The 22,500-nt window shown below is 38.2% G+C and overlaps 1 protein-coding gene and 1 long non-coding RNA gene across 2 annotated transcripts in view; one reads left to right on the forward strand and one right to left on the reverse strand.

The window, feature by feature from the left end:
- Positions 1–2,099: 2,099 nt before the first annotated feature.
- Positions 2,100–22,500, forward strand: part of LOC138366939 (uncharacterized) — a 108,185-nt gene continuing 87,784 nt past the window's right edge. Inside the window, exon 1 of the long non-coding RNA XR_011229260.1 lies at positions 2,100–2,392. This is a non-coding gene — a long non-coding RNA (uncharacterized lncRNA). The remainder of the gene's footprint in view (positions 2,393–22,500) is intronic.
- Positions 6,946–22,500, reverse strand: part of LOC138366974 (uncharacterized) — a 66,569-nt gene continuing 51,014 nt past the window's right edge. The window contains exons 9-10 of the mRNA XM_069328382.1: positions 10,657–10,870; positions 6,946–10,163 (exon numbers count right to left, since the gene is read on the reverse strand). Of these exons, the coding sequence (XP_069184483.1) occupies positions 9,979–10,163; positions 10,657–10,870 (399 nt within the window). The 3' untranslated portion in view covers positions 6,946–9,978. The remainder of the gene's footprint in view (positions 10,164–10,656; positions 10,871–22,500) is intronic.

Genomic DNA, 22,500 nt, shown 5'->3' on the forward strand with positions numbered 1-22,500 from the left:
GGCAATATCTTTATGACACAATATATTTTACAAAAATAACAATTTACAAACAATAAAGTATGAATCCTGGGAAAGAAATATGAAGAGTGATATAGAAGGAAATGAACTGGTAGCCAATTGCATGAAATACTTCCGAGACATGAAACTTGCTCTCTAGGTAGAAAATCTTCCTAAAAAGCCGTTTGAATGATTTATATATGGAACACCACATTAATTCTCCTCGTAAACAGCGTCTTAATATTACATAGACAAATAAACATCATCAAACTTAATTCTAAGCCTTTAAATGTCTAATTCAAAACCAATACATTCTTAGAAAACCCAAATATAAATAATTTCGAAGAACTTTTTTAGGAGTTTGTTGCTTTTCCCTCTTCGTAGAACGGCAAGGCAAAAAGTAACTGAATGCATTAAGAGGAATCTACAATAAGGAGTCCACACACATAACGCCTTGGCAAGTGGGAGGCGGACCTCCGCTCTCTCCCCCAAAGGAGAACCCATGATAAAATATGCAAAATACAGAGACATTATACGTGACTTTGAGCGTGCCATTGCCCTAGGAAAATATATGTACACGGGCGCATACACTGGAATTCTTTATATATATATATATATATATATATATATATATATATATATATATATATATATATATATATATATATATATATATATATATTTCTATTACATTTTCTTTACATTTGTCTCAGCGAGAGGAGGTAAGGTCATTCCACTATCACTTTATGTGCAAAACATTGTAACATTCACTGCAGGAATTTTGTGGAACAATTTCTACCAATAATTCACAAAAAAAGATTATGTATCACAATTCATTAACTAGAAAACAGCAAAGTTCTCAGCATGAAAGTTAATGTTTTTGTTATTATATTTCAAGTACTCCCTCCTAGAAGGTCTGACTCTAGGCGAAGGACATTTGAACCCCGTGTAGACTCATGGAGGATGTAATTATTCATTATCCTTCCATAAGCCTTGGTTTATACCCATATAAGGATACAAGGATAACCTAAAATCTTAAAAAATCCTACTGCATAAGAATCGTCGTGCTATGTAACAGTAAGAAAGAGACAGCTGCGTCAGGTTAATGTCCTGACGACGCCACCAGTGGGACCCTGTCAGTATTGTGGAGATTTCCGCCTGCCATTATTTGGGTTGATTCAGTATCAGATCTGCACGCTAAGTATCGTGCAACTCGCCTCGGTACACCTGGCTCCTATACGTGCCTTATAGTGTACAAATGTAACACAATGGCTATGCGAACTGATCACACCGGACGAAGTAATATACTCCAAAAGTATTTCTCTCTCGTGTTTGTTTCTTAATGTGTGCATACCCTCTCATCCTGTTTGTGACAGAGAACACTCAACCACACACACACTGTATACACATTCAGAGACACACACGCGCGTGCGAGCGCGCTTTGGTCTGAGATAAAGGGCCGAACCTCAACCCCCTCAAGTAGAACTAGGTGAGTACACACACAATCACACACACACACACACACACACACACACACACACACACACACACACACACACATGTTCAGCATTCAGGTAAATAAGCTCCAATGTAGACCTAACTCAGTTTTAAGGTTCTCGGGCATGAACACAATCGGTGTTTTTGTAATGAAGTGTAGAACGACCTGTTGGATGCTCATTACCTTTCATTATCTTTCCTTTAACAATTAAAGCGTCTATTATCAAAAATTTTATCATCGAACAAAAGTAAACATCGAATCACTCTTTATTGTAACTCTGGAGAGGTGAGAATAATAAGGCAACAACATAAGTATATATACTTTTCCCATTTACAAGAAACATTGACATGTTATACCACATTTTGTTTATATAATGCTGCTCTTCTGAAGGATTTCTCCTGATAATAATTACCAAGATATACAATTAGGTGGAATATATATATATATATATATATATATATATATATATATATATATATATATATATATATATATATATATATATATATATATATAAATATATATATATATATATATATATATATATATATATATATATATATATATATATATATATATATATATATATATATATATATCACTAAGAACTCTTTGACCCGGCCAGGATTCGAACCCATGCCGTCCAGGATCACCCCTAAACGTACACAGTACCGTCCGTGACTACCGCACCAATGATCGTCTATAAGGATTGGTCAGTCTTCTCAGTGATGCAGCTTTCTCACACATGTTAAACTCAGTGGGGTCCGTGCATGCGCCAGAATTTGATAAAAAATTGTACCCAAATGGATCCATGAGTGTCGTCGGGGGTTGATCAGTCAGGGAGCTTAGTTAATAGGCACCAGGACTGACCAATCCTTATAGACGATCATTGGTGCGGTGGTCACGGTACTGTGTACGTTTAGGGGTGATCCTGGACCGTATGGGTTCAAATCCTGGCCGGGTCAAAGAGTTCTTAGTGATCTATGGCTTGCGCGTTCATGCAGCTTTCTCACACACACACACACACACACACACACACACACACACACACACACACACACACACACACACATATATATATATATATATATATATATATATATATATATATATATATATATATATATATATATATATATATATATATATATATATATATATATATAATGTGTGTGTGTGTATCAGTTGCGTTAATGACAGATAATGTCAACATAATTTCCCACCAGTCTTCATAAAAAACAATTCAAGTATATTATTACTTCAGTCCTCATCAATAACGAAACACAGAACTATTGCACCAATCATCAATTACGAATCAAATACATCGTGTCCGCAAAGCAAACAAACACGCTTCATACTTCCATTCATGCCACTTAACATAATTTTTATTGCTCTATTAAATTTTTACCATAATGCCAGTTGTTTAGAAATGGGTCACGCACATCTTACTTTTATATAGGACATACTGTGCATATTCCCATTCATACGAGTTATGAGATTTATTGCTTCTGCATTATTACAAAACAGCCAGACACTCGTTAAATAATTCTCATGTTTTCTACCTTTGGGTCACGTTACTGCCAATCATCTCTCTAGCTGTCAGTAAGTCAACCAAGACTCAGCGCTATTGGTGGATGAGTAAGTTCCTATTCAGTCCCTTAAGTGCTCAATCTGATACATAAGTAATAATTCAAGTTGTTCTCAAGTACTAGCCAAATACTCATTTAGTTAAGTACTCACTCAGTAACTTAATCTTTAATAAAAACTAGTAAATGCGTAAAGTGAACCACGAGAAATACAGAAAATTGAGACATTTAACGTATACAAACTAGATACACATAACGTGTATCTAGTTTAAGAATTAAACTAGAAACGTGTATCTAGTTTAATATACGAGAGGTGGCATTGTCTAGCCACCGCTCGTATATGCCAATTTGTTTTTGCTATATACAAACTAAAGGTGATGATGCGATGTTTCTGTCAAAAACCTTAAGTGATTTATTCAAATATAAATTTAAAAAACAAAATGAAGCAGCAGGTTGTAGAGGCAAACTCATTTTATATATTTAACAGCAGGTATGATTGGGAAATAGTCCAGACGTTGATGCATTAGACAACTATCGGCTGGAAAAGCGGATTCCAAGAGCTAGAGCTTGATCTTGCAGGTACAAATAGGTGAGTACACACCCAAATCATTTATACAGACAGTCGTAAAACGAGAATGGACAGTAAATATACAATGACCTCGTTCTAGTTTGTTCAGTCGCTCTGACAGCAATAAAAAACATTGTGGATATAGCAATGATGTAGACAGATCCTGTAGTGGCCGAAACATTTGGTGGCCGAACATCGCAGTAACCGGACCTCTCCCTAACCGGACTACGGATTAACCGGACGTAATTGTAACCGGATCTCGTGGCTGGATATTACTTTTCGTCTTCTGCCACTTTCTATTTATTATATTTTGTTGCTATATTCTCTAGCCATTGACAATCATAACTATTCTTTTTCCATCCTGTCAGTCGTGTATACATTCTCAATGGTCATTTTGTTTCTAGTGAAACCTGGGACATTCAATACACTTTAGTCTCAACTCCTATCTTTGTTTCCCATTTCTTTCCACCAACCTTTTTTTAGGTGTTCACAATTCTCTTATTCACCTTTTTTATTCGGCATTTTGTTTACCTCTCGTATATTCGGCTTTCTCAAGTGTTGCTCCTACCCGCTATTGCAATTTTCGTTACTCGTTTCAATAACTGATTACAAATAATTCTTCTGAATTATTCCATGATTTTCTAGTATAACTCTTTATCATGTTTGAAGGTTTTTAAATTTGTTTAATTTTAATTTGTTTTTTTAAATTTTACATAAATTACCAAATTAATTATCCATCAACGCTGCTAATTATCTATCACTACTGTTAGTTATCTATCAACGCTGTTGATTATCTAGTAATGCTAATGATGTTGTTAGCTATCAACGTTTTAGGTATTCAACTATGTTTTAACTATAAATCAACGGTGCTCTCTATCATTGCTGGTAAATATCAATCTGAACTTGCAAATAATCTATCAGCACTGGAAGTTATCCTTCAGAATTGTTAGTTACCATAAGCGTTGTTAGTAACCGCAAGCGTTGTTAGTAACCACAAGCGTTGTTAGTAACCACAAGCGTTGTTAGTAACCACAAGCGTTGTTAGTAACCACAAGCGTTGTTAGTAACCACAAGCGTTGTTAGTAACCATAAGCGTTGTTAGTAACCACAAGCGTTGTTAGTAACCATAAGCGTTGTTAGTAACCATAAACGTTCTTAGTTATCCATCAGCAGCGTGAGTTATCACTCATGTTATACATCATTTATGGTAATTATCCATCGCTGCTCTTGATTAATAATAATGTATAACGAATACATTTGTTACTTCACAATTTGTGTATGGTTCACCGGAACTTTAAACGTAACAAAATGTTATTCTGTTTGTGACATTTCTTGTGATCGTATATAGTTTCATGTTTCTCTTCGTATATGTATTCTTGTATATTCTTTGTCACACGCTTTGTTGTTATGGGATTTTCTGTTATTAGTGACCTATATTAATTTCCTATAGAGGTCTTTGATCTAATTATTATCGTGAGATGCTAAATTTTCTCATTATTCTCCCCTACTGTTTCGTTCTCGTTATTTTGCTCCTCTGCCCTATTTCCTTTCTCATTATTTTCCTCTACTCTTCATCCCCCTTTATTCATTAATCCTTTTACCCCTGTTCAATTAGCGCTTGCGGGTGCCAGTGTTGTCTCTCCTGTGTTCAATATATCAACATTAGCTACTGTCAAGCCCCTCTATCAGTACTGGGGCTGACCACTGTCAACCCTCTTCGTCAATGCTGCCGTCCATTTTTTTTTCTACCACAGACGTGGCCATACATTTACAATGCTAACTAGCATGTATACATTTTCTTCTGTCCCCCATGGACAGGGTTAGAGACCTGTTAAACATATAGTTCAGTAATTTATTGAACAATCAACCGCTGTCAGGGGCAGCCCCTGTAAATCATTTCTGCACCTGACTACTCGAAGGCCTCTTGGCATATATACACCGAGAGTTAAACCCCACTCTATGTACCGAATGTACATAGAGTGGGTACCAATATGTACCGAAAGATAAATCCCACTCTTTATATATATATATATATATATATATATATATATATATATATATATATATATATATATATGTCGTACCTAGTAGCCAGAACGCACTTCTCAGCCTACTATGCAAGGCCCGATTTGCCTAATAAGCCAAGTTTTCTTGAAATAATTGTTTTTCGACTACCTAACCTACCTAACCTAACCTAACCTAACTTTTTCGGCTGCCTAACCTAACCTAACCTATAAAGATAGGTTAGGTTAGGTTAGGTAGGGTTGGTTAGGTTCGGTCATATATCTACATTAATTTTAACTACAATAAAAAAAAATTGACCTCATACATAATGAAATGGGTAGCTTTATCATTTCATAATAAAAAAATTAGAGAAAATATATTAATTCATGAAAACTTGGCTTATTAGGCAAACTGGGCCTTGCATAGTAGGCTGAAAAGTGCGTTCTGGCTACTAGGTACGACATATATATATATATATATATATATATATATATATATATATATATATATATATATATATATATATATATATATATATATATATATATATACATGCACCGAGAGGTCACTGTAATCCTGATCTCTATTCAGGATACAGTATACTTGCTGCTTGGTTAATAGACTTCATCAACACTTCAGAGAATGATAGAACTAAAGTCTACCAGCCTACTATCTTGATACAAAGATGCCACGCAGACACATTCACACAATAAACAAGAAAAACTCTTAGTTTTATCGATGTCCTGCAGAATTTTGGGTTCTCCCTACATTGCGTTATTCCGAACATAGAACTTAAAACAAAACGAATATATGTACTAATTCGGTGGCTTTATAACCTACTAGAAATAAAACCCTGCGTGATGGATTGTATTTGTCTATTTCGGTTGTACAAATGCTTTCTATTTCCTGCTGGCTGTTCTGTTATTAGTTTCAATTTGTCATGGGATTCCACCGGCAACGTGACGCGTGTGACGCGCCGTCTATTCACTGTCTATTATCACGAGTTCATGTCGTCCAATTCCACGTCACTGGGGAGAGTCGGCGGTTTACCAGTACGTCAGAATATAACTACGTCACAAATTTACCGGTATGTCACAATACTACGTGTGTAAAGTATTACCGGTTCGTCAAAATATTACCGGTACGTCAAAATATTACCGGTACGTCACAGTATTACTTGTACGTCACAGTATTACAATAAATACGCATGATGACTTGTTGCTGTTACGAGCATTTTTACATTTACTTTTCATTGTGTGAATATATTTTTTTACCTATTCATCACATACCTATTTCCTTTTAGTTGGTTATTCAACCAATTATGCCTATTTATCATTAATGACTATAGCCATGTCTTGCCAAGCATGTTTGGCCTATTCTCATTTGCCTGCCAATTAGTTATGCCAGTTACAGCAAGTTTGACCTATACTTCATGCCTATCCACCACGTCTTGGTTATATCACCTTTTGCCTATTCCCCAGGACTTGACTCTTCTCTGTCTTGCCAATTTGCTAGATATTGACTATTCACTCCTTGCCTATTCCCCAAATTTTGACTATTCATTTTGTTCCGTATTCCCTCCCCCCCCCCCTCCCCAGGCGTCACTATTCTCTGTCTTGTCTATTCCCTACATCTCGACTATCCATTGTCTTGCCTGTATTTCCAGGGGATTACTAATAATTATTTTAATTTCTATAGAAAATTCGTTCTATTCCTACCGTTTTTCTCAAATCTTTCTCTAAGTCAAGACACTTCGCTGTCATTTTCACATTCATGTTCAGGATGTCAATAATCGTTCATAATTGTCTAAGTTCTTTTGATCATTCTCCGTTATTTTTCATGGCTCGTTGGCCCCTGAAACTCACGTGTTTTTTGGATGATTATCTTGTACACTTTTCTCATTTTTTTCTCAGTCGCTTTTCTTCATTTATTCAGGACTGTCTTCAGTATTTGGTAACCCAAAAAAAATAATTATGTTCAGCTACAAACGGAGAGCTTTGGACCCACACGCATATGTTATATTTGCCCATGCGTTCTAAAACATACTATAATCCCGCACGTATGCACGCACACACCAGGGAACAACCATTTGGGCTGGACGGTACAGCGACGGTCTCGCTTCATGCAGGTCAACGTTCAATCCCCGACCGTCCAAGTGGTTGGGCACCATTCCTTCCCCCCCATCCCATCCCAAATCCTTATCCTGACATCTTCCCAGTGCTATATAGTCGTAATGGCTTGGCGTTTTCCTCTGAAAATTACCTTCCTTTCCAGGAAACACTATAATCGAATACGCACGAGTACTCGAGGACACACCATAATCAATCAGATCACGCACTCAATGACACATAAAATTTCGCCACGCTCACGCACCCAAGGATACACAACATACATTCACGCACTCACCGCGCACTCAAGAACACTCAAATATCTCACAAGAATGAACTTTTGTAGCTACATCAGTGCACCGCACCACTTGCAGTTCACCATGGCCGGTCAACTCTGGAGAAAGACTCACACGCCAAGACGGAGAATACAGGAAGAAGACAGGTGTTTCCACACCTCTCACAAGACAGATGTTCCCAACACCTCTCACAAGAGAGGTGTTCTGGGCCTGTGAGGCAGTACGCGAGACTCTTCGGCCCCTCTTTCCCCCCCCCCCCCCCCTCTCCTCTCACTACTCCACTATTTGCCTCACCATCTTCACTGTTGAATACTATTGTTCATATTTTCTGAGTACATACATATCTGGTTATTTTTGTATCAGTGTAGAGAGCAGGTAAAAGTCTTAGGTTAAGTGAGACGTTTTTGTCCTCTGCACCATTGTTTATAAGCAATCACATGCATGTATATGGTTCCTTTATTAAAAAGATGCATTTGTTTACTTATTACAACCAGTCTGTTCACACTCTTTTTTTCTAGTTATTACTCATGATTTTTGTCATTTTTATCACTGAAGTAAGATTGGATCACTCACCTCGGTCCATTAGTCTGTAGTTCCTTCTACTTGTCACTCTCTTTCCCCTCACTCTGAGTTCGTTTTCCTCGACCGTCTTGTCACTTTTTGACGTTTAACAAACGTTTTGTGGTTTACGGCCTAAATCACTCGACATAATATATTAAGGATCGATCTGTTTTTCAAGCTGGATTTCAAGGACCTTGAACCACAAGCTGCACACGTAAGCTTCACATGCTATATTGATCATTCACATTTTCAGTCCGGTATATCAACAAACTGAGAAAGCTGAGAAAGTTTTTGTCACCCTCCGTCACCCTATTTTGGGCGAGGAAAATGTTTTGTAACTGTCGTTTTTTTATGGTTCCTGTTTTATTTTTCCTTCCTGGAAATTTGTTGTCTCAGATACTGTGCTTATTTTTTGGCTTCCGTGGTCCAAGTTTGATAGTGTAGAGCGTTGTATTTTGTCGAGGCGTTCGTCTCTGTGATTCACTGTGGGATGTAGACTACTCGGGTGTGAATGTTCATCTCGAGCGTAATTTGCAGTGTGTGTCTCGATGACTTGTAGTCCTTAGAGGCTGGTTGTTTTATTCGGATAAACATTCTGACGTATATGATTTGTGGTAAAATAGTGTGTAATCGTTGCAACGTTAACTCAAGAAATTAATCGTGTCTTCAGTTTTACGCAATTTAGCTTCATGTCGAAATTTTGTTTAGCCTTTGACCACTTTATTATGAAACGTGTAAATTTAATTGTGTAGGTCAAAATTGGTACGAGGATGGCAAATTGTCCAATCAGTGACAATTTAGGCTTTAAGGTATACCATCAAAGAAGATCGAGAGTCTTATTATCCCCCATCATTAGCAACAGAGGCTCATGATTACCTCAGCAATAATTATTTAAGGCTTTTAATTACCCAATCATTGGTGATCGAGGCTTTGAATTACTCGTTCAGCTGGGATCGTCGCGTTAAATACTCCCTAAATGTAAAATTATTTTGAGGTGTCAAAGTGTAATTGCCTCTTTGGAGAAGACCGAGGTCTCGTTTTCACAACGATTGAAGTCCAAACTCGAGTCATGACGACAGAATTGTATATCTTGTCAGAAAGCTGCGACATCGAACGAATGGGTTCAGGTAAACCTGGTTCGGACCATCCACCCGCTATTTCTTAGGGATGAAGGTCAGCTGATAGTTCGTCTCGTAACTTAAGCCACGATTTCTTGCGATGTGGCTCAGTTGACCATAATTCGGACCTTAGAGGGGGGTGACTTCTAGCGATGGGGTCAGCTGACCTTAGTTCGGCCCTTGAAGGCAGCGGTGGGTGACAGGCGAAGGTGAAGCTCTCAGGATGACAGCCAGGGAAGGGCTCATTGGAAGGCGAGATGTGTGAGGATGACGACGATCTCTAGCAGAGCCACGGAACCACGCAGGAACACACAGTCGCAGGCGTGGAGCTGGGTGAAGACGAGGAGGCCCCCTAGCAGTGCCAAGGAGCCACGGAGGGACACGGCACCATCCACCGCTTGGGTATGGATGGCTGCGATCTTGTTATCTGCTCCATTGGGATAAAAAGAAGGAGAGATCTTAAATTTTAATTTCTCAACTCTGGGAAAATATCGAGACTAAAACAGATATCTTTCTCCTGAACCAAATGTATTATTCCATAATGAGTCAACTAGTATTGTTGAAATACAATATGAATCTGGAACATATAATAACAGACAGATAATAGAGTATATAATCTGGTAAGAAATCTGGTGAGTAGAAGGGTAAGGAGACAAGCGATTCAGGAAGAGGTCCAAGCAGGGATATAGACGGGAAAACCAGAGTCCAAGGTGAAATGTGACAACAAAACTAGTAGAGAAACCGGTGAATATCAGACACAACAAACAACCAGATCAGATGATAATCAAGCAGGTAAACAAGTAACCATAATTAGCAGAGGAAGTTGTAGGGAGAGCAAGCAACAATAGCGAGCAGGTAGAGAGGAATATGGATGTAGCAAGAGCCAGATTGGCGTAGTTACTGAGGAAATGCCCACCTACCTTCTGTAATATACACAGTAATGGAGGCTGACTCGGTATTGGCGGCGGCGCAGGTGTAATTCCCAGAGTCAGACGACCTGGCGTTGCTGACGCTGAGCTGGGATCGAACCCTGGGCCCAGTGTCGATGTGGACGTTTACTCCGCCTCTCTCCCTGTCGTAGTTGATCATGCGCGAGTTGTGGTACCAGAAGATGTACTGTGGGGCCACAGGACTCTGTTGAGGGTGAGAGGTGCTTCTGTTATTGAAGGATAGTAGTCGTGAGCAGAGGTTGGTTATAGAATGGGAAGAGAAGGGTAGTGGTGACAAGGTCTTGACTATAGTTGGGAGCAATAACCAGCTATATGTAACAACTTCATCCCAGGAAACAGTACATAAGGACACAATAGTCATTCTGTATCTCCTCACACGGCTGATTCCTTGTACCTGAAAGTTGGTTCTTAGATACAGACATGAAAGTGTATATTTGAGATTTGTTGCTCTTTATTTTAAAACATTAGTAATTATAGGCGTATCAGAAATAGATGAAATAAAACATTTTTGTTAAAAGAAACTGCATATTATTTCAAATATGTTCAAAAGTACTCACGATCAAGCGACATTTTTTATCTGCCGTACTATAATCAACATCTCTCCGCTTATCCTTTCACTCATAGCGATGTTACTGTACCGATTTACTCTTCTACCCAGTGGGCATTATATCAAAGATCAATGCCAATTCAACGTCGAATCAACGTTGAATTACCGCCGAGTCAACATGGAACCAAGGACACTCTTCGATATTGTTTCCACTGGGCTATAACAACGAAACATAATATTTTAGAATCGATTCACATTACCAGACTGCGACCCAAGTTGAACAAATGAGGGTCCTTCACTTCCTTGTTTGCTCGCTAGTTTGTCTTCCGTAAGTAGTTGGCTGGGGTCTTATGGTCTTTTATAATTCTATCCTTTAAATTGTTCTTATGTTTTCCTTATTTTTTTAATTGTTATTGCCTTACAATTCCCGGATTGAATTTCCATAGATAATAATTTCAGCAATTGTTTTTGTTTGTTTATTCTTTCATTTAAAAATTTAATATCCCAATTTTAAATATATATATATATATATATATATATATATATATATATATATATATATATATATATATATATATATATATATATATATATATATATATATGTATATTAGAGAGAGAGAGAGAAAACACGTTTTTTTAAGGTTGGAAATAGGACGCTTGTAATTGGATTCTCAATCCCCATCAACCCAAGGGCGAAGCTATATATACGCGTGATTACCCAACAAGTTACTGGCCAAACCCAATGATAATTTACATTCTGACCAAAACACGTATAAGAAAAAAAATTAATCCAAGTCATTAAATTTAAACGACTGGAAAAATGTTTTGTACCGACACGAAGAGTTTTACCTCACTGGTGAAGTGGCTTGATAAGTCTATCCGTTGCCGGCAGGTGTTCCCCGCCGACAGGCAAACCCCAGCCGTGGCGTGACGGGAGAAAGAGAAGGGATAGAAAGGATAGAAGGGATAGACACGTTCATATTTCGTGCTTCCGGGCAACCCCGACTCTGGTGGGAGGAGTGAGTCTTGATGAATGACATGGTAGAGTGTCTGAGAGGGGGAAATTTGGGGAAAAAAATAGGAACGATATCAGAAGGGACATGTTAGGGAGAGAGGGGGTGGGTGGGTAGCGGAGTTACCTAATGAGATATGAGAGCGGTGAATCGAGCTGTGTAGTGACGTAGGCGGCTGATGATGAGAGTCGCGGGGTGTGCAGCGGAGAAAGGAAGGAAGTGTGGATGATTGAGGGAAAGAGCGGATGATTGAAGTAGATGGCAAGTGGATGATGAGGGGAGTGAGAGAAAAAGAAAGAGAGAGAGAGAAAAAAAGAAAGAGAGAGAGAGAGAGAGAGAGAGAGAGAGAGAGAGAGAGAGAGAGAGAGAGAGAGAGAGAGAGAGAGAGAGAGAGAGAGAAAGGGGAGGAGATGAAACAGCAAGGTGAAAAAGAGTGGTGGTGCTGTAAAATAACAGGGTATGGAAAAGGAGTGGAATGACATGGTAAGAGATGTGTGCAGCCACATAGCGAGAGATGCGTGAAACATGATGAGAGGGATGTGGAATAACAGAGTGAGATAGAGGTATGAAGCAACATTCTGTGAGAGAAAAGTGTGGAAAAACATACTAGGGAAGAGAAAAATGTGGTACAAGATGGAGATAGAGAGAGACAGAGAGATGGTACATGGTGTGATAGAGATGTAGCCCAACATAGTGGGACTAAGAAGAGGAACAAGGAACACAGGAAGAGGAATGATACGAGACAGGCTCAACCCAGGTACCTGCAATAAACACACTGGCGGTCCAGCGATTATTCCTTTAAGAGTTCCCGACGAATCACCGAACCCCCCAATCCCCCCCCCCACACCCCAAAAAAAATATATTGGCGCGAGCCCACCACACGGAATCACAAATTTTGGCTTCGCTTTTATTAACATTTTTAACAACCGGTCAACTTTTCTCACATGAATCATTGATTACAATCACTGTTAATAACTGGCCCAAAAAGCAAGCTATATTATACATCAACAACAGGAGAAAGGAAACTGCTGAAGGGCTATTGGCCTATACGAGCCCGCTTTCATTTACATATACAAAATCTGGCTCACCTATATGTCTAACCTACGCTTGAAGCAAACCTCTTCTTATACTGAAGTCGTTTTCGAATCTCCATGGACCTACATGAACGATGGAAGGCTACATTGTTGTATGGAAATTACGTCTTTATAATTCCCAGTTATTTAATGGGCGTTCTTCCAGAGCCTTTTTTTATATATGACATGTGGTATACTCTGTCTCAAATGAATACTCAAGTAGTACAATTATATATGTAATTGTGCGTTTTTGTTTCGTGTATACTGGCATGTAATGTATGTACATCAATTTCTGTATGTTCTTTTTTCCACAATACAATGTGCTTAAAATTTTGTAATTTTACTAAATGTCAACTAATTCTTCCAAACCAAACAAGATATTTCATGACGTATCCTAAATCTCTAATTACCTCGTGTCGCACTGCTGAGTGGGAGGTTGCTGGAAGCACCGTCCTTAAATTTACGCCAAATCGATATCGGGATCCTTGAAGGAAATGTAACAACTTGGAGATCCCTTGCGGAGATGGTGGCCTCGAACCGAGGTAAGAGCCGGCATGCAGATGTTGCACGAAGCTCATTAAGTGTCCTTGATTTATTTTCTTTTTTGGGGGTAAAGGAGGTGGGAAGGAGAAGTGGACTTCTTTCGCAAATTAATAATGTGGGACCCCGATCATTTGTGTAAGGGAAAGTTGGTTATGTGGTGACGCAGCCGTAACTACTTTCATGCACGGGCTCACCATACCCCGTGCTACTTGGAACTTTGTTCCAGGTAGCGAATCTTTAACAACAACAATAACAACATACTTTCATGTCGTTTAAAGGGACACTTTCCTACATTTGGGGAGCAATATTTTACCTTTTGAAAGGCACTATCTACACTTAAGTGGCACTGTCCTAAGTTCGAGAGGCACTGTATCCATTACTTGAGAGGTAATATCCTGCATTTGAGAGGAATTTATAAACGAGAGTTAGCGTGTCATTGAATAAAGCCTGCCAAACATTTCTACAGTCCTGACAGCCAAAAATCGTCCGAGATTTTTCAGACTAGTTTGCGTGTTCATGACTCGTGATGCTGATGTGTGAAACATGAGTGTGTGCGACGCCCTGGAGCCTTACTACGCTACCAATCATTATCCTCAACATGCAAGAGTTCGATGATCTTTGACTGGAAAGTTACTATATGGCTTTGCTAGATTGTCTTGAATTGCCAAGGAGTCACTCATGTATCCTTGACTTGTATAACTATGTCAGATATTTTCTTCCTTCTTAGGAGTAAGGTAATGTAATTATTACGAGAAAGCACTAGTCTAGCACACACACACACACACACAGACACAGACACACACACACACACACACACACACACACACACACACACACACACACACACACACACACACACACACACACACACACACATATGTGTGTGGGAAGGGAGTACCACCTCTGGCTGGAAGAAGGGGGACCCATAGCCTCGGAGGAAACCACACACATATATATATATATATATATATATATATATATATATATATATATATATATATATATATATATATATATATATATATATATATGAGCAAAGAACTTGTCTACCATTGCAGACACAGGTTCCATTTCTTCCTTAGTTAACCGAGACAATTCAGGTTCAATCTAGAGTTTCAGGACTCAATTTAAAGACTCGCAAAACAAGACGACAGTAAACTCAATGCCAGGGCACTTAACTGGGCGCGACGGTCCGATGGTCTGGTTGGGTAGTTATGGTCGTAAGGTCCCGCCAGTGTCGGGCGGCACGATCTACATAAAGTCCACGCCAGACACGTACATAGCGAGGTCGTTACGTCCATTACGATGTCGTTAATGAGGGTGGCCACGCAGGCGGTGGGTGTGTGTGTGTGTGTGCACGCGTTTACGTGTTAGTGTGCGTGTGCGTGTTGGTATTAGTGTGTGTTCGTGAGTGTATTATTTTTAATTATTATTTGTGCTTGCAGAATCGAGCTGTTAGACCGTGAACAGCCTTACTGCCAGTCGGTTACCTAATGTACTGAATCCCGACATATATTTCTTCTATCTTATGTTCTACATATTTCTCTCTCTCACACACACTTCCCCTGGTTGCAGTCCGTAGCAGCTGCCTAACTCTCAGGTGACTATTTACTGCTAGGTGAACAGGTGTAACAGGTGAAAAAACTGCCCATTTGTTTTTATCTCGACCGGGAATCGAAAGCAGCCCCTTAGAACTACGACTCGAGAGCGCTGTCCACTCAGCCGCGAGGCCCCTGTACGAATGTGTATGTGTGTGTGTGTTTGTGCTGTATCCTATGAGTTAATACATTTATGATAGACTTTCCTCAGCTCACCCTCAGGAATAATTATATATATATATATATATATATATATATATATATATATATATATATATATATATATATATATATATATATATATATATTTATATATATATAGGGAAGGGAGTACCACCTCTGGCTGGAAGAAGGGGGACCCATAGCCTCGGAGGAAACCACACATAACGCATTGGAGGGAATGTGTATTCCCTATATATATATATATATATATATATATATATATATATATATATATATATATATATATATATATATATATATATATATGTATATATATATATATATATATATAAATATATATATATATATATATATATACATATATATAAATATATATATATACACATATATATATTCTGTAAACCTCGTGTTATAATTAATAATAAGTACAGTGCTCTCCTAGCCTTATATATTTTCAAGTATTATTACAAAACTTTTACCGAATCCAGACAAAAATTAAAGAATAAAACGTTGCAATTATAACTTCCAAATTTCACTGCACCTCTATGTCAATGCAATTAACATAAATTACATATCAGCTGTTGTGACCAGCAAAACTGATGACTCCTCTCTCCGATTGGAAGTCATACATTAGCGAACTATTCTGTACACTCCTCCCAAAGGTCTGGCAGTCTGCTGATTTGTATATAAAAAGGTTCAATTAATTTCAAAAACACAGGAAAGAAAAGCTACTGATCAGAAAGTACTTTTTCATGCCTCAAATTAAGAAAATTTTGTTGGTTTTGACGATATAGAATCTTCACGTGGTTTTGTTTTTAATATGATGCAAAAGTGTTTGTTTACCGTTATGTTGTTATAATTGAACAACTTATTTTTACATTAAATTACAACATGATAAATGGCACAATATTCTTCTGCATTACCTTACAGTATTGTGGGACTGTACGATAAAATGATGGTCTTGCTTCTTGCAGATCGGCGTTCCAATCCCCGACCGACCAATTGATTAGGCACCATTTCTTGGCTTCGTCTTATCCGATATCCTTATCCTCATATTTATTCCAAGATCTATGTAATAGTAATGTCTTGCTGCTTCCTCCCAATAATTACCTTATCTTTCAGTATCAGTTGCTAGTGATCCGGATTGCCATTCCACTTGATAATATTCCACGTGATAACTTAGGTTGTTAGTAGTCAAAGTTGTGATTCCAGTTGGTAATATTTTAAGTTACCATTCCACCTAGTAGAGTTCCAGGTTACCATTCAAGCTGGTGGGGATATAGGTTGCCATTCCATTTGAAATTCTCCCAAGCTGCCAATTCTGTTGGTAATCTTCCAAGCTGCAATTCCGCCTGGTATTTCACGATTCGTCTTGCCTGACTGGGCAATGACTTCCTTTAACTGCATTAGTCTATTGCGAAATTCTTATTGCAGCTTCTTCTTGTCGTTACGAGGTATCACGTGACTGTTTTGCAACCCGTTCTCGCAAATTTAATAAGTCAATATTGACTTATTAAATATGTGCATAGGTGACATACTTAACATAATAGATACCCTTAAAAAGATTCATAGAAAACACCGACCTTACCTAACCTACTTAGTATGTTAAGATAAGCATCTTATTGCTTCGTAATTACAATTATTACCTAACCTATAATAGGTATAGGTTAAGTAATAATTGTAATTACGAAGCAATAAGATGCTTATCTTAAGATACTAACAAGGTTAGGTAAGGTCGGTGTTTTCTATGAATCTTTTTAAGGGTATCTATTATGTTTAGTATGTCACCTATGCACGTAGTTAATAAGTCAATATTGACTTTACGAATTTGCGAGAACGGGTTGCTGTTTTGAGACGCCAAATATATAGACAACATTTCTGGATATGGGAGTTCAGTGGTCATATATATGTTGAAAAATTCTAGTTCATACCGGTATTGAGAAACTCGTAAATCCCAATATATGTTTTTATTCTATTTCTACCATTTTCTTGGATTTAAGTCACGGGAACGTCTTGCCAGATTAGACACAAGAAACGATGGAAAAATTATTCCGATATTTATTGTAATTGTCGCGAAATTATCGTTGGAGACAGAAACCAAGTTATTTTCACCACTGCATTGGTAGTAAAGTTCAGAGAAGGTCTGTTTAACTGTCCAAAGCTGTAGGCCAGACTTTTGGGGCAAGCCTCACCCAACCTTTTAGAGGGAATGGTCGGGTGTACGGAACGGACATAGGTTCGCCGGTGATAGGCCTAAGTTAAATGCTTTTCTAAATATTAGCAATTACTGAGACCCCTCCAGGTGATTTTCATGTAGTATAGTGTAAAATATTTGACGAGATTCCCCTCGAGCTTTCAGTATTCGTTATAATATTTCCTGAGAGACCCATACAGATGTGTCAGTGCTTCCTAATAAATTTTGTAAGAGAAGGCGGTGAAAGGGGGCAGAAAGGGCTTGCGCCTTTACAACTTGGTTAGTAAAAGCATGAGCCCATCGCTCTAGCGACTGTACAATGAACAACCATAACAAGGAAGGATGCCTGAGGTTTCTAACTAATATCTAACTCCTATTGTGAATAAACAAAAAACATTGTCTCTAGTCTTAATGCGGGAAATCCCAGAAGGTTTTCGAGAGCGGAGTGAGGGATGGGAGGGAAGCCTGTGCCAGCTACTTCCTCCTATACGTCGGGACAAGCTCTATACGCCAGGAAAAACTCTAGGATTAGCAGTGACTTGCCTGCGGGGGAAAGCCTCTCCAAGGTGACTGATGGAAGCGTGTGAGAATTGATGTGACTGCTTCAGGATTGATGAGAATGCTTGAATGAGAATTCATTAGACAGCACCCTGCAGATAGAGCTAGACACGAAAACTTGGTTCATAACACATTGACTAATATATTAGGATCGGAAACGGGTGAAACTCTCCTTTTAGCAGCTAAATGTGGCAGGAAATTTGTGTGTCTGGGTAGGGTCGAGTATCACCTCAATGTCATATGGTGTTTAAACCTCTTCAGCTCACAAAATATTTTGATCATGGCTTTGTTTTGAAATTTTATCTACAGCTGTTTTCCCACTGACTGACACCTCTCCACAATATGAAAGTCACTAACGGGGATATTACCATCATTATGACGATAATGATAACGGTAAAAATAATGATGTTGTGATGATCATGCTAATGCTAGTGAGGTTTATTATGGCGATGATTAGACGATCATCAGACTCATTATCATAACTATTTGTAAATAAATCATATTTATAAGTAAATAGTGTATAACTATTAGTAAATAATTTGTTGTAAATTCCAGTTGGTGCTATTAATAATTCATTTACAAATATCTTAACTTGCTGAAATGATTGTATAGTGTTGACCCCAAATGGTTGTTAAAGCTAAATAAGCGTTTTTTTTTTTTTAGATTTTAAATACGTAGGAATCCAGTCATATATATGTTGCATCGAAAGGTCTCTACTGTACTGTACTGTACTGTACTGTACTGTACTGTACTGTACTGCATTCAGTCACATGGATTGAACTGCTCCCAGAAAGCTTTCTTCTTAAATATTACTAACCATTTATATTAGAATTTTATTTAATTCATAATTATTTTTATTATTATAATTATTACTGTTATATTTTGTAATTATTATAATTATTATTTTATTATTATTAAATTTCGTTATTAATATTATTTTATTTATATTTATCACTATCAATATTCTCACTATCAGCAACAACAACAGCAATGACAGCAACAAATACAATTGCACTGACTTGTGATTTTCATTGTTACAGCAACGTCAAATACTTTCAAAGATTTTGCACTTAAGATGCCGTAAGCCTCTCCAGCGCTGAGAGATTCCCACACAGAAAAATCCTCCAGATCCGTGGATTACATCTCTCCAAAGAGGGTAAAAAAAAAACTTAGAGCGTTCCTGCCTTGCGTTCCAACACGGTTTTGCCCCGTAGGAATATATCTCTTATGAATATTGCTCTTAAGAATATTACTCTTACGAATATCTCCCTTCCGAGTGATGATCTTAATAATATAGCTCCAAAGAATATCGTTATTCAGAATGTCGATCATCAGAATATTTTTTTTCCTCCTTAGAATATTATTCTTTAGAATATTTCTGTTAAGAATAACGCTCTTCGGAATATGGCACCTCAGAATATCGCTCTTCGGAATATGGCACCTCAGAATATCGCTCTTCGGAATATGGCACCTCAGAATATCGCTCTTCGGAATATGGCACCTCAGAATATCGCTCTTCGGAATATGGCACCTCAGAATATCGCTCTTCGGAATATGGCACCTCAGAATATCGCTCTTCGGAATATGGCACCTCAGAATATCGCTCTTCGGAATATGGCATCTCAGAATATCGCTCTTCCGAATATGGCACCTCAGAATATCGCTCTTCGGAATATGGCATCTCAGAATATCGCTCTTCCGAATATGGAACCTCAGAATATCGCTCTTCTGACTGTCCTACCTCAGAATATCGCATATGAGAATATGGCCTTCAGACTTAAATATTCTAAAAACCAGTCAGCCGGATCTGAATTTAATGAACACGTCATCTTTATTGCCAATTCTTTCCCTTGCGTATTGCATACCATGAATAATGGAACTTAATTTTGAGCTTAATTAAAATGACATTTCTGGTGGAAATATAGTTCAAATGAAATTTCAATTGAACTAAAACTTTTGGTTACCTAAAACTACAAGTCATTTGAAATTAGTTGTGACCTTAATCTAGTGGCCACCTTTAACGTGTAGCGACTTTAAACTTGCGGTGACCTTAAACTAATGGTCACCTAAAACTAATGGTCACCGAAAATTACTCGTCACCTAAAATTTCGAGTCAGCTAAAACGGCCATTTGACTCAAAGTTCAACGCTACTCGAACTACGACTCTCCCACAACGCCAACTAAACTACACTGTACACTAAAACTATTTCTCAGAGAAAGTTTAAACGATAAACAGATTAATTAGCTCCTGGAAACGCAATCCTCAGATGAAAAAAGGGGATTTTGAGTTTCGGGAAAATATATTTTTTTCATTTGGGTATCATAGAATTGGAATCTAAGCTTCTCTTTCCTCAATTCATCTCGTAAACCAAACAGCTCATATTTATATCAAATCTACAAGTTTCTATGTCTCTTGGTTTCCCTTCCACCTAGCAAGCTTCTTAAGATATATTTGAGAGACTTATTGTAAAATACTGCCTCTATTATGATAGTCTTAGAAGACTGTTTCATAGTCTTAGACCAGATACACGAGTATAAAATGAGAGCTGGGATATGAGGTTAGGCTAGGAGCTGGGATTGAAGGACAGACTAAGAGCTGGCCGGCTGGGATATTATGATAGATGAAGAGCTCGGATCTGTTGATACATAAGGAGTTGGGGAAATAGGGTAGACTAAGAGCTTGGATATTAGGATAGACTCAGAGCTGGGATATTAAGAATAAAAGCTGGAATGTGAAGATAGATTAAGAATGAATCCTAAGCATTTGAAGAACAAAACACGGGAGAATGACAATGGAAAAGGAAAACCGAGCACAAAACATTTCACAAGGCTTACGAATTAGCAAATCCTGAAGTTCTAGATTTCGCACGAGGTACGAACGGGACAGATCTACAGAAGGGGGACAGACCTACTCAACGGAACAGACCAACACATAAAAATATATAAAACCTAACTTCATGAAGTTATATTTGGCAAACGATCATATTTAAATTGTGACTTACTGTCTGCATATTTAAATTAGTTCACAATTCATAGCGATAACTTATGGTTAATTACGAGAGAGACAGTGACTTTTATATTCATCCCAGCTCCTGTCCTGCCATGTGTAGCGAGTGGCTGCTATACACACTCAGATCCTGTGTATAACTGTGTACAGTGAGTTCTGTATTTACCCAGCTACTGTGCCGTGGTGTGTGTTCCTAAAGCGAGTGATCACGACGGAATAGATCTTTACTCAGTATTTAATGTATTCATAGATTTTCTTCGCATCACATGTCTTTCTCAGCTTAACTCCCATGACTTTATACCTGGTGTTAAGTAGTCAGTTTGGTTACAGAAAACCCTGTACTTAGGCTTCTGTGGGTCATTAATACAGTCATATTCGAGGCGTTGTTTACGAGGACCAAACAATGAAAGGTCCTTAAAAATCTAAAAGAGTGGACGATTCGTGCCCTCTCGAATTGTGCATCGCATTTGACGTCTAAATCCCCATCGACCCAAAATGTGATGTACTATAAACGAGTCGCTAAATTGACGTCATGTCTCATTTTCTTTTCGTGGGATCTCGGTTAGGTTTGGTTCGGGCCATTTAATATATTATTTATGTGACAGCTCGAGAGGACTGGCTGAAGGAATACCTCAAATAGCTCTCAACCAAGGGCAAGGCCTTGTACACAATGTTGGTTTACCTTCAAGGTGTAACTCATGGAGCTCCTCTTCGCCCCATAGCCCAAACTTATGCCTTCAGCGCAAGGAACTTTAGAGGTTTTTGGTTCATTAATTTTCAATAGAAGCGTCCTAAGTGCATCGCGAATGGGATCGTGTTTATCGAAGCAGCAGCCTCTCCCACGCAGCGTCAACGCACAAATTGGTTCGTGTGTTGGTTTAAAGCATGACAGTTTAGTCGTTTGGAACATATATTGATTCGTACGGTGATCAGCGATAGGGTACGGTCAAATCGCAAACAAGCGAGTCGTTCGTAACTCATCTTTTAATTGTTAAAACTGTGTATATCTTTAGTTTAGATAAAGTTAGGAATGGTTAGGGTAAATAAAGCAAAGTTAGGACAGCAAGGCTTTGAAATGTATAGGAAGCCAGTCTCA

Source organism: Procambarus clarkii, chromosome 21 (assembly GCF_040958095.1).
Source record: "Procambarus clarkii isolate CNS0578487 chromosome 21, FALCON_Pclarkii_2.0, whole genome shotgun sequence".
Lineage (NCBI taxonomy): Eukaryota > Metazoa > Arthropoda > Malacostraca > Decapoda > Cambaridae > Procambarus > Procambarus clarkii.